The sequence below is a fragment of the Chamaea fasciata genome, unplaced genomic scaffold, assembly GCF_029207755.1.
Source record: "Chamaea fasciata isolate MVZ Bird 193981 ecotype frontalis unplaced genomic scaffold, bChaFas1.0.hap1 SCAF_25, whole genome shotgun sequence".
Classification (NCBI taxonomy): domain Eukaryota; kingdom Metazoa; phylum Chordata; class Aves; order Passeriformes; family Sylviidae; genus Chamaea; species Chamaea fasciata.
This window is the reverse complement of record NW_027094110.1, coordinates 3,061,972-3,078,430: the sequence shown is the minus strand read 5'-3', so window position 1 is coordinate 3,078,430 and position 16,459 is coordinate 3,061,972. Positions and strand designations below refer to the sequence as shown.

Here is a 16,459-nt window from a genome sequence, read left to right as displayed (position 1 = left end):
GCGGCGGCGCCGCTCCGCGCGCGCGGGCGGACCCTCTCCATGGTGCCGGCCCAGAACATTCCGGGCAGGGGGCGGAGCCTGGAGGGGGTGGGCGGAACCCATCCCGCGCCTGCGCCCCACGGCCCCCGCGCAGCCGCAGCAGCGCCGGGCAGGGCGAGGCGCGCGGTTGGGCGGCCGCGGCCGGGCGGGGCCCCGCCCCTCGCCCCCTTTGTCCGCGGTTGGGCGCCATTTTGCGCGGCGGGCGAGTGCGGGCGCTGATTGGGCTTCGGGGCGCCGCGGCGGAGCCAATCAGCGCGGGGCGCGGACCGGGCAGCGCGGCACGGTGAGCGCGAGCGGCCAATATGGAGCCCCCGCGCGCCGGGATTGGCGGGGCCGCGGCCACTCAGGGGCTGAGGGGGGACACCGGGGCCGGGCCGGCCGGGGCCGCGGGGACAGCGGGGCTGAGGGCCGCGGGCTCGGGGGCTCCGCGGGGCTGAGGGCAGCGGGCTCGGGGGCTCCGCGGGGCTGCCGGCACCGGGCTCGGGGTCTCCGCCGCTGGGCCGGGGGCGCGGCCTCTTCTCCCGGCGGGGCCCGCGGCGCCCCGCCCTCCCCGGGAGCCTCCCCGCCGGCTGAGGGGCCCGGGCTGCCCCGGCCGGCCCCGCTGTGCGCGGTGCCGCCTCCACAGGTGTCGCTCCGGCAGCAGGGCCGGCCCTCGGGACACCGGGACTCCCGAGCCGGGGCGTCCCGCACTGAAACAACAGCCCCGGGTCACGCCTGGCTTCCACCAGCCCCAAAGCTGCGCTGCACATGCCGTGCTCAGTCCGCCCCCGGCTTAAATCCCGCTCGCGGTGTGGGCGGGAGGCTCCGCCGTGTCCCTGGAGCGGCGGGATCCCGCGGCTCTGCCCCTTCGGGAGCTCTGCTCCCGCCTGGGACACGCTCCCGGTGATGCTCTGGAGCTCCCGGGCTGTTCATGGCTCTGGTTTGCTCCTGCTGTGGGTTGGTTGATGGGGAGGCTGTTCCTGGTGCAGCTACGTTTGTATAAATACAAGTTCTGTATATTAGATACGTATATATATAAGTATTTGTATATATTTTGGAGCTATGCTGTGCAGGGCCAGGAGTCTGATGATCCTAATGAGTCCCGTAAAACTCATTTTTAAAAAATATATATAGTGTTTATATAAATATGTGGAACTGGAACACTCTCTCGTTCCCAGAGCATTCCCGGTGAGGAAGAGCTGCCCATGAGCTCACCGGGGGAGGAGCTGCCATCCTCTGCCGTTGATTGATCCCCGAGCTTTAATATTTAACTTGGCCACTCTGTGTTTAATGGAGGGGTTGAGATAATCCCTCGGAGGGTGAGGATCCAGCGCTGGGAGAATCTTGCCCAGTACTTTGGGCAGCTGCTGCTGGGTGTTGGGTCTACAGAGCTGTTAATGTTTTAATTAAAGGTTTTAATTTAAGGCAGAAAGGAAGTGTCCGGTGTGAAATTGAAATGAGAACCTGACGGCAGCGTTTTTAGAAAGATTATTTATCTTCTTTTATTCTGGCTGTGAAAAAAGTCTCAGGAAATGGGCAAAGGATGGTGCTCAAACAGCAGCAGTAACCACAGCAACGGGTACAGGGAGTCTGTGACTTAATCCTGTCAGCATTCCTTGAAAAATTGAGGGAGCCGGAGGTTTTGTGGCTTTGGACTTGGAAAATTAAAGTTCTGGGCTGTGTTCTCTTCCAGCAGTGCAGCAGGAACTTGTTGAGTCGTGGCATAAATCAAACACCTCGCTGCAGCAGGAATTCTGCTGCTCTTGGGCCAGTGAGGGGAGAAGCAGTGGCAGGGAAAAGGTGATTTGATAAACTCAGCACGGCGGTGTCGATGTGTGCAGGGAAAGGGCCGAGGAGTGAGAGGTGCTGGGAAACCTGCTGGTGGTTCCCAAAAATACATGAAGGATGTTTTTGAGTATTTAAATACTTCTTTAGGGAAGAGATTCCTCCCTCTCTGTGAGGGTGGGGAGGCCCTGGGTTAGGAGCTGTGGCTGGATCCCTGGAGGTGTCCCTGCCCTGGGGGTGACACTGGATGATCCTTGATGTCCCTCCCCACCCAAACCATCCCATGAGAGCAGGAGGAGAGGGGAGGGAAGCGAGGTGTGCCGTGGGGGAAGGAGAGAAGCCTTCACAGCTCTGCTGAATCCTTCAAGTGCAGTTGGGTTTCACACCTGAAGGCTGCATTTCCCGAGGTTTTCCTTCAGTGACACTGCCCTGCGTGGGCCCAGGGTGGGCAGACTCACAGAACTGGTGGAGCCCATGAAATTTGGGACAGAATTGAGGTGGTTTTGCTGCTCACTCAGTTGGATGTTCATGGCTGAGATGGGGCAGCTCTGGGAGAGCTCTGCCCTGGGGCAGCTCCTGCTTTGCTGGGCTTTGCAGCTGCTGGGGGACAATGGGGATTCCCATGCCTGGGGACAGCGGATCACCTGGTTTTTGCTTGTCTTGCAGGGGCTGAGGCACCATGGAGCAGTACACAGCCAACAGCAGCAGCTCCACGGAGCAGATCGTGGTGCAGGCGGGGCAGATCCAGCAGCAGGTACGGAATGTGGGAATGTGGGGGCCCTTTGCACCCCTCAGAGGGGCACAGCAGCACCATCCTCACCCTCCTGGGTGCCTGTTCACCTGACCTCTGTCACCTGGGCACTGCTGGCACCTGCCTGGGCGTCAGAATAAATGTGTCTTTTAAAATGCACTTACTAGATCTTAAAAATAGAATTAATAAACTTTTATAAAAATTCATAATTTTTAAAATATTATAATTTATAATATAAAATACACAGAATTTATTTATATAAATTCATAAATTTTTATATAAACATAAAAACTTTTATAAAATTAAATTTAAATTTATAAAATTAAAATTAAATTGCAGGTTGTGCAAGTGACCGAATTTCAGGGAGTTTGCAAAATGGTAGTGACACGGGGAAAGTGAAATATAAAGACATATAAAAACACATTAACACGTCTCTGAAAATGCAGGAAACAGAATATTAACAGAGACAATCTGTTCTCCACAAGAAAAATTCCCCCCAAAGTTGAAATGGGTTTTGTTCAAGCCCACAGAGGTTTCCTCCAGCTTCATCAAATGGACATTTATAGAGATTCTTCGTTTCAGGACAACAGGTGGAGCAAAACAAAACACGCAGAACAGGAATTAAACCAGCCATGGAGCTTTGGATGGACTCATCCATCCCACAAAGAAGTTCACGTTTCAGTGTGCAAAACACCAGGGCTGAGTTTTGAGGCCTTACTGATTTTTTGGGGGGATGTATTTATAGCTGCCTCTGAGTTTTTGTTGCATCTTCTACTGGATGATGTTTTCAGGGAGATCTGCTTTGCTTTTCCCTCAGTAGGGCCCAAATCCTTCCCCTGGCTTTAGCTGGAGTTGATTTTTCTCAAGATTGCACTCGAGATTAAAACATTTTATATCAAGGATTATCCGAAATACCCGTTTGCAGCAGATAACCAAAGGTGCAGTTGGTTTATTGACATTTTTTAGGTGAAAAGGAGATGAAACCATCTCCTGGCTTCCATTTGCAGTACAACTTCCTAAAGCCTGTGTGTGACATGAAACATTTTGCTAAAATAAGTTGTTTTACCAGGCTGTTGCAGCACTTGGGAGGGAGCTGTCCTTCATCTCCCCATGCTAACACAGTTACTGGGAGTATTTTGGGACTCTTAGCAAAGAGCCTAAAGATAGCAAAGGCTTTTAGCTCTGCCTGCTCCTGCAGCCTCTGCAGACTGTCCCTTGGGGTCACTGGTGGGCAGACAGTGACACAGGGCGGGCAGAGATGAGCTCAGGCTGTGCTGCAGGAGGGGCTTTGTTGGGACCCTTCCCAGTGCCAAACCTGGGCAGTGAGCAGGCTAAAACCCTGAAACTGAGCTTCAAATCCTGCAAAATGATCCCTCCCGTTCCCTGTGAGTTGGGATGTTGAAACCTGCAAATTAAAACCTTGACACTGAGCTTGAAATCCTGCAAAATTTTCCCTCTCATTCTCTGTGAGTTGGGATATTGAAGCCTAAAACTTCCAAACTAAAACCCTGAAACTGAGCTTGAAATCCTGCAAAATTTCCCCTCCCGATCCCTGTGAGTTGGGATATTGAAGCCTGCAAAATTAAACCCCTGAAACTGAGCTTGAAATCCTGCAGAATGACCTGTCCTGTTCCCTGTGAGTTGGGATATTAAAGCCTGAAACTTTGAAACCTAAAACCCTGAAACTGAGCTTGAAATCCTGCAAAAAATTCCCTCCCATATTCTGTGAGTTGGGATATTGAAGCCTGCAACCTCAAAATTAAAACCCTGAAACTGAGCTTGAAATCCTGCAAAATTTTCCCTCTCATTCCCTGTGAGTTGGGATGCTGAAGCCTTCAAAATTAAAACCCAGAAACTGAGCTTCAAATCCTGCAAAATTTCCCCTCTTGTTCCCTGTGAGTTGGGTTGTTGAAGCCTTCAAAATTAAAACCCAGAAACTGAGCTTGAAATCCTGCAGTATTTTCCCTCGTGTTCCCTGTGAGTTGGGATGTTGAAGCCGGAGACTTCCAAACTAAAACCCTGAAACTGAGCTTCAAATCCTGCAAAATTTTCCCTCCCGTTCCCTGTGAGCTGGGATGTTGAGGCCTGGCAGTGCCACGGGCAGTTCCAGGGAGCTCCATCCCTCGGTTTGCTGCAATCCCCGTCCCTGGTGTTCCTGGGGCAGTGTGTGTGACCCCCACGCCCTGCCCCAGCAGCGTGTTGTGCATTTCCATGTGTCAAGCTCTCCCTGTTCCTGTTCCCAGCAGCAGGGAGGTGTCACAGCTGTCCAGCTGCAGACTGAGGCCCAGGTGGCATCGGCCTCAGGCCAGCAAGTCCAGACCCTCCAGGTAGTGGTGACCTCTCTGATCGTGTTTCTGAGCACTGCATGACCCTCCCCAGCACCACATATCTAATGCTGTGTTTTCCCAGGGTTTCCAGGAGGAGCAGGGGCCTGTGGAGCAGGAATCTCTCTCTGCAGGCTACTGCCTGAAGGGTTTGCCAGGGTGTTGGAGCTGTTCCCAAGGTGCATGCCAGGAGTTCTGGAAGGGAATTGTGGTTCAGTGAGGCTTCAAAGTTAAAAAATGCCAAAATGAGGAAGTAACAGTCGGGATAAAGCCCAAAGATTTCCTGTAATTCCCAGGAAATGAGGGTGTTGAGCTCTTCCCTGAGGAGGGCTCTGCCTTCACTGCAGGGGACAGACAGAGGTGGTGCCAGAGCCTGAGCCTGGGCAGTGGAACCTTCTCCCCTGTGGCTGAAAGGGCACCTGGGGACAATTATTGGCCTCTGTGGCACTGAGAGATCCAATTTCTTGTTTACAATGTGAACAACCCAGGGAAACCCAGGAGCCATGAGAATCCAAGCAGTAAATACATCCCAGTTTGGACAGAAACTTGTTTCAGTGTGAAGTGTTTCCTGTCCTGCAGCCTCCACCTCCTTAACTCAGCCAGGCTTTCCAGGAGCCCTCTGCAGAGCACTTGACAGTTTTGCACTCAGAATTCTGGTTTGGTTTGTAATTCCTCAGAGCAGGGTGGTTCCAAGGGGCTGGGATGGCCCTGCCAGGTGCAGAATTAACACAGCATTTTTTATGTTCAGAGTTCAAATCTCAGACACTTCCTGACTTGGATTGCTGGGCTCACTGGGGCCTCTGGTTGTTGTTATGTTCTTCCCCACCATTTATATATATTTTTTTTTCTTCTATTTTGCCTTGCTCTGATTCATTAACAAAACTCCTGGAATGTCTTCTTTTCCTTTCTGCTTCTTGGACATTGTGCTGCTGCCTGTGCTTCTCTGTGCTGACCTGAGCATGCTCCTCCCTGTGTGATCCAGCCCAGGGGCTGAGGGCCAGAGTGGGGACCTGGAAACTCAAATTCCCAGGGCAGGATTTGGCTCCTCACTCCCCTGGGGTGTGAAACCCAGGAACTGGGTGACTTCACCACATTGTGATGTTCTTGTTCCTAAACAAATCAGAATGTGTGACTCCCGAGCTCAGGAGACTCATTTTGCGTTTAGGCCCTGAGGGCAGAGCGTTTTTCAGGATGTGTGTGGGGAATTTGGGGACTTGGCAGGTGAGGGGGTTCAAACGGGGAGGTTTTCCCCTTGTTTTTCTTTTCATGGGCCCTTTTCCCAGTGCCCAGAGAGATACCAGAGTCCAAGAGTCCAGAGATTTTTAGGCCAAAGTCGCCACAGAATCCCAGACTGGTTTGGGTGGGAAGGGCCCTTAAAGCTCTCCCAGTTCCAACCCCAACACCTTCCCCTATCCCAGGGTGCTCCAAAAACCCCAATGTCCAGCCTGGCCTTGGACACTTCCAGGGATCCAGGGGCAGCCACAGCTTCTCTGAGCCACCTCTGCCACGTCACACTTTATTTTTATATTTACTTTTTTGTATTTATATATTTGTATTTCTGGGATTTTTGGGCCCAGAAGTGGCTGCTGCTGATCCACTTTGACTTTCCCTCCCTGAGCTCCATTTTGTGGTGTTGCTGCAGTTACAATTTCCCTCGATAACCGTGGAGAGTTTCTCTCAGCACGTGCCATGCTCCATGTCAGTTGGGAAATGGGAATGTTGTAGGCATGAAATTGGAGAGAGCTGAAGCCATCCCAGAACCTCCCTGTCAGAACAGAGCTCTCTCAATAGGAACCTCAATTAAAGATCAGTAATTGTGAGGTGAACACTGAAGTTTTTTATCCCACTTTGCTCTTGGGCTGTGCATGAGGGCAGTTCTCGTGGCTGGAAAACGTGGTTTTCATGCTTTGTAACAACTGGCCTGCAAGAGAAGCAGGTAATTCACTAAATCCACAGCACATCCTGGAGCCCAGAGCTGGTGTGAAGCAGCTCAGTGCCCGTTTCCCTGTTCCTCTGCCCCCACAGCGCCCCAGGTGAGCTGTTGGGCTGCCCTGGCGGGGTTTTCATTGTTGCCTTGTTGTTCACAGGTGCAGGGGCAGCCCCTGATGGTGCAGGTGAGCGGGGGCCAGCTCATCACCTCCACGGGCCAGCCCATCATGGTGCAGGCCGTGCCCGGGGGACAGGGACAGACCATCATGCAGGTGCCCGTGTCTGGGACACAGGGGCTGCAGCAGGTGAGACAACCCGGGGACACTGCACGGCCTGGGGACACTGTACAGCCTGGGGACACTGCCTGGGGACACTGGACACCCTGGGGACACTGCCCAGCCTGGGGACACTGCACGGCCTGGGCATGCTGCCCAGCCTGGGGACACTGCACACCCCGGGGACATTGGACACCCCAGGGACACTGCACAGCCTGGGGACACTGCACAGCCTGGGGACATTGGACAGCCCGGGGACACTGCACAGCCTGGGGACATTGGACAGCCCGGGGACACTGCACAGCCTGGGGACACAGCCTAGGAACGCTGCACAGCCTGGGCACACTGTGCCTGGGGGGACGCTGCACAGCCTGGGGACACTGGGGCTGCTGCCACTGCCACCCAGGGCTCTGCTCAGCACCCCAAAACCAGGCACAGGTGGTACTTGGTGGCTCTGGTGTGCTGGGAATGAGTGAAAGTCCTTTATGAGCTCAGGTTTAGTCTTTTATGACCTGGTGTAAACCTTTTAGATCAGTGCTAAAACACAGCTGGGTTGGTTGGGGGTTTTTCATCCTGGAATGATTTGGGTTGGACGAGACCTTAAAGCTCATCCAGTTGCACCATCCCTAGAGCAGGATTTTTGTTAGTTGGGATGTTTTATCTGGCCCTTGCAATGTAGTTGGAGATCTGGTGCCTGTTCAGTTTTATGGCCCAGAAAGAGGATTTATATTAAAAAAAAAAAAAAAAAAGATTTAAGAAAAAGCTTCTTACAAGTAACTTGTGCTTGAGCCTCTCTAATATGTGATGGCTGAAGGGGAATTTAAACAGCCTTGTTGCACAGAAGACAATGGTGAAGGAGGTACAGAAAATGGATTTTTGTCTGGAAGGTAATTACCTGTTTAAAAGACAGCTGGTAAATTTGAGGAGGTGGTCGAAGTGTTCCAGAAAAGCAAAGGGAAGAACTGTAACTGTGGCATAATGAAAATGTCCTGATGATTTAGGGTGGGATTTAGGAACCCAGCACAGTCCAGGAAGGCAAATGATGTCTTGGTGTTTTGAGAGGTTTATTTAATATTTCCTTTGTTGAAAACCACTGTAATTTGTATGAGGTTCTTCTCAGTCTGGTTGGTGGAGGAAAAATCCATAACTCTTTTATTAAACACAAAACTTTCAAACCATATTCCAGCTCTTTTTTTTTTTTCTTTTTTTTTTTAATCTTAAGAATGTTCCACAGTGGTGGAAAGACTCTGCAAAGCTGAGGACAACTTCATATATCCCAGAAGTACTTCTGAGTGCTGGATAATTAACACCCCACAGACGTCTTAAATCTTAGTCCTCCTCTTCCACCCGACTCTCTGTTCCCAGTGGATGTGAATAATTGATTTCTCCTGAGTGATTTATTGTGTAAGCAGTGCAGAGCTGCTGGAGCACAGTGACACAGCACGCTGGTCCCTCTGGCCCGTGTGCCTGTGTCACAGGGAGCGATCCATTACAAACTCCTCACCTTCAACTTGGAAAAAGGGAAGACTCGCTGCTTCCTTTTTCTGTGCAACGCTAAATCACCCTCAGAGATGACTTGGTCATGCTGAGGCCGAGGAGGGAGAAATCAGAGGCATAGTTAATGTTCCTTTCTGACTCTTTCTTCCACAGATTCAGTTGGTCCAGCCAGGTCAGATTCAGATTCAAGGTGGGCAGGCTGTGCAGGTACAGGGGCAGCAGGGCCAGACCCAGCAGATCATTATACAGCAGCCCCAGACTGCAGTTACTGCTGGCCAGACACAGGTAACTGCACCAGCATGAAAGGCTTTTCTGCAGAGGAACAGGAAGAGAAACTTGACAAATGACTTAAGTTAAAAAAAAAATGAAAAAAAAAAAAGAAAAAGAATTATTAATATTGAGGAGAACTTGAGAATCAGTGTCATGTTTTTGTAGTGTTTCATACATGACTCTGGGGCAGAAAAATTAGATTGCATGTTTTTCTCCATCGTGTTTCTGTATTTTATTGGTTCGTGGTTGGTTTTTTTTTGTCTCTTTGTTGGATTTTGAAAACATGAAGCATTGCTAATTCCATACTTGGGCCATTGTGTGCAGTAGTTCAGTCACACCTGGGGTTTCTGCTGATGCTTTTGGTTAGGGCCAAAATTGAATTTTGGAGCAGAACAGTTCTTTCACATCTTCATGGTGAGACAGGAAACCTAGAATTTGGGGTATTTTTTTTTTTCATTGTTGAACTGTTAGAAAAAGCATCTTACATGTGCTTCAGGTGTTTGATCTCCAGGTATTTGCTCTGTGCTCCAGCCTATTTCTTACTGCTGCTAACGAGGCAACAGAAACAGACACCTGGAACACCTCAAGCACCATGTGTTCATTCAGGAATTGTAAACCCTGGAGGAAAAAAAGAGGCAATTTGTGACGTTCTTGTGCTCCTTGTTTTGTTCAGACCCAGCAGCAGATAGCAGTGCAAGGCCAGCAGGTTGCCCAGGCTGCTGAGGGCCAGACCATCGTGTACCAGCCCGTGAATGCTGATGGCACCATCCTGCAGCAAGGTAGGAGGGCTGGCAGGAGCCAGGGCACCTCTTGGAGAGGCTTTTTATTTATTGAGGTGTCTCTGTGCTCTGCAGGGAGTCACTCCTGGGTTCTTGCCCCAGAAACAGAAAATCCTCTTGTCTCTGGCGAGGGCTGGTAGAATAAAACCCCTTAATTTTGCTTTTCCACCTCAAGAGTATGTGGTTACTCACAGTGAGGTTGCAAAGGCGAAAACTAGGAATTCTGCTGGAATTAAATCCCTCACTTCAACACTTTCCTGACTCTCTGCATGTTTTGGAAGGATGAATGAGTAAAACACAGAAGTGGGACTAATGCTGTTCCCTTCTTTTTGTGTGCGTGTTTTTGTTTCTTTTTTATTTTTTTCCTCTCTTTTTTTTTTTTTTTCCCCTTTCTTTTTGTGTTCTACTTCCTTAAAGTTACAGTCCCTGTTACAGGCATGATCACCATTCCTGCAGCCAGCCTGGCTGGAGCCCAGATTGTCCAAACAGGAGCCAACACCAACACCACCAGCAGTGGCCAGGGGACGGTGACAGTGACACTGCCAGTGGCTGGGAACGTGGTCAATTCAGGGGGAATGGTCATGGTAGGTGTGAAATCCCCACTGCTGCCTCTGGAGCCTGAACTTTAAGGTGTTTGTGCTCAAACCCAGCAGGATTTTCACAGGGGTAGGGATGGGATGGTGGGAGTGAGTTGAAGGGGGGCAGGGTTGGGTGGGATTTTGGGAAGGAATTCCTCCCTGGAGAGGGGGGAGGCTCTGGCACAGGGTGCCCAGGGACGCTGTGGCTGCTCTGGAAGTGTCCAAGGCCAGGCTGGAGCACCTTGGGATGGGGGAAGTTGTCCCTGCCCATGGCAGAGGGTTGGAATTGGGGTGATCCTTAAGATCCCTTCCAGCCCAAACCATCTTAATTCATGATTAACTCACCTGAGATTCCGATAATTCAGTCAGTCCCCTCTGTAAGTTCCATTAGTTTAAAGTTTAAACAACACAAATTTTCAGCTTCAGAGGCCTGGATCCTGCTGTGATCTTTGCTCTGGACTTTCCCCCACAGCAGCTCAGAAATCCAGAAACTGAAATTCAAACTGAGCTGTGAGCTGATGAGCAAAGGTTTAAATAGAGGTTGAGTCACTTCTGGTTTTCTTGAGGATCCCTTAGGATTTGTTTCCATCATTTATAGAGGTTTTTCCTGCCCATTCCTATTTCTTTTGAACAGTATTTTGAATGCTGTTGGTCCCCACTAGATGTCAGCAGCTCTGCAGTGTTGGCTTAGAGATGCTCTGAAACGAAATAATTGAAATAAGAGATAACCCAAAACAAAGGGAAGCACTGGCCACGTCCTGTTTGTTTAATTGTCCAAGGAGCAGCAACACAGTCAAGGAATTGCATTGAAACTTTATCAGGAAAACCCAGCAGGACTGATAAGGAATTGATTAGTACAAATTGATCCTGCAGTTTGACAACGGCTTCATTGCTCCTTCTCATTTCAGCAGCTGCGTTACCTGAGCAAAACCCACTTTCTGTTTCAGTGCTGGGGTTTTTAATGACACTGTTGTGTGCAGTTTGTGTGCTGAGCTGCAGGAACTAACCCCAGGCTCTGTGTGCAGATGGTGCCTGGGGCTGGCTCGGTCCCAGCCATCCAGAGGATCCCTTTGCCTGGGGCAGAGATGCTGGAGGAGGAGCCCCTCTATGTCAATGCCAAGCAGTACCACCGCATCCTCAAGAGGAGACAGGCACGGGCCAAGCTGGAGGCAGAGGGGAAAATCCCCAAAGAGAGAAGGGTGAGGATAAAACTCAGGTCTGACACGGAGGAAGGCACAGGATCCCACCTGGGCTGGGAAACGAGGATTGGGATCTTGGTGTTCCTCAGTTTTACAACGATTTTGTTCATGGGCTACATCAGAGTACATTTTTTAAGTCCCTTGAGGATGATTCTGCTTCTTTTGGGTGTTTTTGGGAGTGTCTGGAGCTGTGTGAGCATGCATTGTCAGCACAGTGCTTATGGGGCAGGGGATGGATGGGGACTGGGAATTTCTTCTGGGAAAGCAGTGAGTGTGAATCTGTGGGGCAGGGGATGGATGGGGACAGGGAATTCCCCCTGGGAAAGCAGTGACTGGGAGTCTGTGGGGAAGAGGATGGATGAGATTTCCCAGGGAATTCCCCTGGGAAGGCAGTGAGAGGGCAGAGTGGCTGCTCCCTCACCTGCTCCTTCCTACCCTGCAGAAATACCTGCACGAGTCGCGGCACCGGCACGCCATGGCCAGGAAACGGGGAGAGGGGGGCCGCTTCTTCTCCCCCAAGGAAAAGGACAGCCCTCACATGCAGGTGAGCGGGGTTTGGGGCAAATCCCCTCTCATTTTCCCACCTCAATCCCTTCAGGACACACATCAGAGGTGTCTGTGCTGCTTTGTTTGGGTTTTGGGGGCTTGGCTGCTGAGCCTTGTCCCTCCCTGCCTCTGAATTTCTCTGCTGCTGACCCTTGTCCCTCCCTGCCTTTACATTTATTGGGAATAAAACCTCCTGGCACTGCTTGTGGAGAGCAAGGGATGGTTGCCCCGAGGAATTAAATGACAGTAATGTGGGTAGAAGCGTCTTCACTTTGTAGTTTTTAGGATAAATGCACACAAACGTTCTCTGTAAAACAGCTTTGCTGCTGGGCACTGGGGTGTTCTTTCAGGACATGAATTAAAGGGAGAGACACCTTATCTTTACATCTGATGGAAAATTAAAAAATGGGAATGTCTCATTCTTAGCTGCATCTTGATTTGCAAAGAAGGTGCAAGGCATTTTTCAAAGGAAGGGACACAGTGGAGTAGAATGAACAGGTTCTGTGGCTGCCCAGCGCTTTAGAGCAGTCCTGTGCCTTCAGGGAGTGTTTCTTCTTTTGAACTAAAATCATTCCTGAATATCAGACCAGTCCTAAGTCTTCCTACATACCAGAAACAACAAATTCTATGAAGGTATTAGGATTTTTGTGTCCCTGGCTTGCAAAACCCAGGAAAGATAGGACATTCTTGGAGATCAAGAGGACTGCCAGGAATGTCCTGATAGTTGTGTGTGGTTCTCTTTAATTCACGGAAAAATGTGGAATTTTGTACCTTTTGTGTCTGCAGGATCCAAGTCAAACCAACGAAGAGGCCATGACACAGATGATCAGGGTCTCCTAACCCCTGCTTCCAGGGAAAAACCCCTGAAGGGAATTCCCATCCCTCCTGCCAGCCTGTCCTGCCTGCCCGGAGTGCCCAGTGAATCCTGGAGTGGGACAATCTCCATGCCACAGCCTGTCCTTTTCCACACAGCAAGCACCACGTGTTGAGGACGTGCTTGAGGTTTTAACTCTATGAACAGAACCTTTCAGACTTCCTTGGTGCCCTCTCCTGATCCAGCACAGGGAATTTGGAGTCTGAGCGCTCATCCCTTTGGTTTTCTTTCATTTTCCCACCTCAATCCCTGTGGCTGGTGCAGCTCAGCCATGTCCAGGGACAGATTCCAGCTCCTCCAGCCCGCACTGAATGGCTGCACCACAGGCCTGTGTTTGCCCAGCAGAAATTTGTTATTCCATCCACTCCTCACCCCTTTGGACTTGGTTTTCCCTGAGCTGGGCTCTGCTCTTGCACTTCCGACCCTGGCAGAAACTGAAGGGGATTCTTTTCAATTCCACCTTGTAAATGTGTAAAGAAGCTCTTCTCTGGGAAAGGTTCAGCCATGCAACCAATGCTAGAAATAGTCGAGATTACTGCAGGACTTGATGTGTTGTGTCTCTGTTACAAGTGGGGTGGGAGATGTGGGGAGGAATTGGGTCAGTCAATCAGTCTCTGGGTGGTTTGGGATGTTCATTGCCAGTACTTGTTGCTTTGGAAGAAAACTGGACGCGAGTATAAAAAGGATGGAAACTTTTAAGTGAGTCTCTTCCAAAGGAATTTTTTGTTGCTGTTGTTTGTTTTTTTGGGGTGGTTTTTTTTTTTTGTTTGTTTGTTTGTAGATCTTCTTTCTAACCTGCCAGTGAAGTCCACGGTTCTCCAAGAGATGTGGAGCCCTCAGTGTAAGAGTTGTGGCGCTTGTCCTTTGTTGGGATGGAGTTCCTGATGCCTGAATCAATCCTTCAGTTCCAGAGTGAGGGGTGGTTCAGGACAGCAGCAGCTGGGGCAGCTCAGCCTGAGGTACCTGAAGGACTCAGCGGGTGAAGGCAGATACTGATGAACCTTTCATGCTTTTTATAAATGAAGCTCTTAAAAACAAAAGTGGCACTTAGTGAAGGAGCAATACTTCAATTACCAAAAACCAGGATTTTTCCATGACCTACAGCTGGCTTTGGGCTGAGCATCTCCACAGAACAGAGCTTTAATTTAGATTCTAAGCCTGCTCTGTTATCATTTGAATTTTGGTGATGGGAGCAGTAGTTAAAAGCATTTAGCAGGTGATTTCTCACCATTCCTCTCCTGTCCCCTCCCACCTCGATGAGTTACACAGCTGCTCTGGGGATCATCTGCCTGCTGCAGTCCCAGATTTTCCAGTGTTTGTGTCCTGTAGTTCAAACTGGATCACAGCAGTGAAGCTTGGGGTTGGGAATGTTGCTGGGTGAATGTGAACCTGGCCAGGTGAAGCTGAAGAATGAGGAGTTTTTGAGGAAATGCGGCCAAGGATGGGTGAGACAGGGTGAAATTCAGTGAATGCTGATTTCAAATGACACAAAAATGCAGCTTGAGAATTATATTTCCTCCCTCCCATGTTTTCCCATTTACTGGGAGCTTATGGCTAAAGACAAATCAGCAAGTTATAGAAGACTGGGAGGATACAAAAGAACAGAGCCTGGAAAATTTCTGTTTTCCTTTGGATGAAAGAGAAATACTCAACCTGAGAGTATGAGAGGGAGAAGAAATGTTGGATCCATGTTGTGAGCAGGCAGTCCTGGAGGAAGAGGGAGCCTGTCCAGCTGTAGGGATGCCCTGTGGAAGAGTGGAAGGGCAAGGAGGAGCTGCAGAGGGGGGTTGGAATTGGCAGCTCTAAATGCAGCTCAGCTCCTTGGTGGGAATTCTGCTTCCGTGTTTCTCCCCACAGCTGGAGCTGGGAAGGACACCCAGGGGGACACCTGCAGCTGCAGGAGGAGCTGGCCTGGCTCCTAGCAGGCAAATAAACCTCCTTCCTTTCAATTCTTGTCCCAAGTTAGACCAGCAATCTGACACTCAGCTCACAACTCCTAATTAGGATTGATTTCTAACGATTTCAAGGGCGTTTTAAACACCGATGGCATCGTCAGGGCCTCTGGTTGCTTCTGCCTTAAATCCTTGCCCAGCTCCTGCGCTGGTTTTCCTCAGCTGGCACCTGAAACCCTCAGGCAGCATTTCCTGGGCTCTCCCCCATTTCAGGAACGTGCAGCTCTCCTTAAGGGATTTTAGTTGGATTTGCAGCACTGTAAATATTTCTTTTGGAGCATCTTTACATTTTGTTGGTAGAATATTTGTGTGCTGGAGTAAGAGCCTCTCCAGGATGTTTTTTGCTCTTCAGTTGATGGTAAATCTGTGTCCTGAAACACCTTTTTGAGAGCTGGAAGTTTGGGAAGCAAGATTACTGCTCTGATGTAGATTTTGTTCCATTTTTTTAATGAGTAATCACTTTTCTTAAAGAACTTGTAGACTTTTTCCCAATATCCCTTCATATCTAGGTTCTCTGATCCGCTGTTGTAGGTTGTGTGTAAAAAAAAAACCCCACGGATTTGTGTTCTAGAAAGTCTCATTGTTAATATTTTAAATAGCAATGTGAAAGCCTGAGTGCTCCTGTCATATTTTTTATTTGTTTTGTGTCCTGTGTATCACTGCTGAAAGTTTTGTTTATTTGGTGAGGTTGGAGCCAGCAGTCAGCACCACGGTACCAAAAATATCTGCTTTCTTTTCCCAGGAAATCTATAAAATTGGAGACATGTCCAGTTCAAACCTCCCTAGTAATTAGACGAGAATTCTTTCTAGATTGGCTACACTTGAGCAAAAACTCGACTTTAGGAGTGAGTTAAAGAGTGGGTGAGGGTGAAAGAAGAGGCTTGGGGAGAAATGTGTTTGATGGAACCAGAGCAGTGAAGCATCAAACCCATCAAAACCCAGATGTATAGGAGTGAAAAAAAACAGGATTTGGGGGAAAAAAAATGGTCTTCAAGTGATGCCAAATGGCATTAAGGCCCTGCATGTTAAAAGGTGGGGAAAAATAAACTTTTCTTTGTGAAGGGGCATGGGAGGGTCCTGGGCTTAACATAATGTCAGGCAAAGTTTGTACATAGTTCAAAGTTTTTAATTTTTTTTATATGACGCATTTTTTCAAGTGTATTTTGGTCTTTAATAGATGCAATTGTAAGTACTGTGTACACTCTCCAGCTAATAAAATTTATAAACTGAGAAGCTTTTGCTCTGTTGTTTGGGATGTTGTGATGGGGTTTGGGGAGGGCAGCGGGGGCTTTGGGGTGGCTTGAACAGTCCTGTCCTGACCCGGGATGGCCGGACAGCCCCTGCCCTTTCCCAGGGTGTTCCTGCCCTCACCCCACGCCCTGTGGGGCCAGCACGGCCAATTTGGTGCCCTCAGCCCCATCCTGCCACATTGCCGCCCATGGGTGCTGCTCCTGCGGCCCCAGGGCCGGGCTGTGGGTGCTGGGGGGACTGAGGGACAGCGCGGTGTCCCCCCAGGGGTGCTCCTGCTGTGGGGCTTCTCTGGGAGCGGCACCCTCTGTCCTGGCCTGCGGTTCTGCCTTAGGATGAGGCGTGTGGGGAGAGGGGAAGGGCGGGAAGGGAAGGGAAGGGAAGGAGGAAAGGAAAGAAGGAGAGGAAGCCAGTGTTGCTCCATGTGTCCCTCA

General features: G+C 50.0%; 1 protein-coding gene across 7 annotated transcripts; it reads left to right on the top strand.

The window, feature by feature from the left end:
• Window positions 1-208: 208 nt before the first annotated feature.
• On the top strand, window positions 209-16,010 carry NFYA (nuclear transcription factor Y subunit alpha). 7 transcript variants are annotated; one of them, XM_066203718.1, is made up of 10 exons: window positions 1,100-1,818; window positions 2,470-2,557; window positions 4,798-4,884; window positions 6,966-7,112; window positions 8,733-8,864; window positions 9,523-9,628; window positions 10,046-10,212; window positions 11,232-11,405; window positions 11,848-11,949; window positions 12,738-16,010. In XM_066203718.1, exons 2-10 carry the CDS (start codon window positions 2,483-2,485, stop codon window positions 12,789-12,791), a joined length of 1,044 nt encoding a protein of 347 aa, XP_066059815.1. In that variant the 5' UTR covers window positions 1,100-1,818; window positions 2,470-2,482; the 3' UTR covers window positions 12,792-16,010. The 7 variants fall into 7 exon arrangements, with proteins under 7 accessions (XP_066059810.1, XP_066059811.1, XP_066059812.1 ...); XM_066203713.1 differs by lacking the exons at window positions 1,100-1,818; window positions 8,733-8,864 and adding an exon at window positions 209-322 and having other exon boundaries at window positions 4,801-4,884; XM_066203714.1 differs by lacking the exons at window positions 1,100-1,818; window positions 8,733-8,864 and adding an exon at window positions 209-322 and having other exon boundaries at window positions 4,798-4,881.
• The last annotated feature ends 449 nt before the right edge of the window (window positions 16,011-16,459 follow it).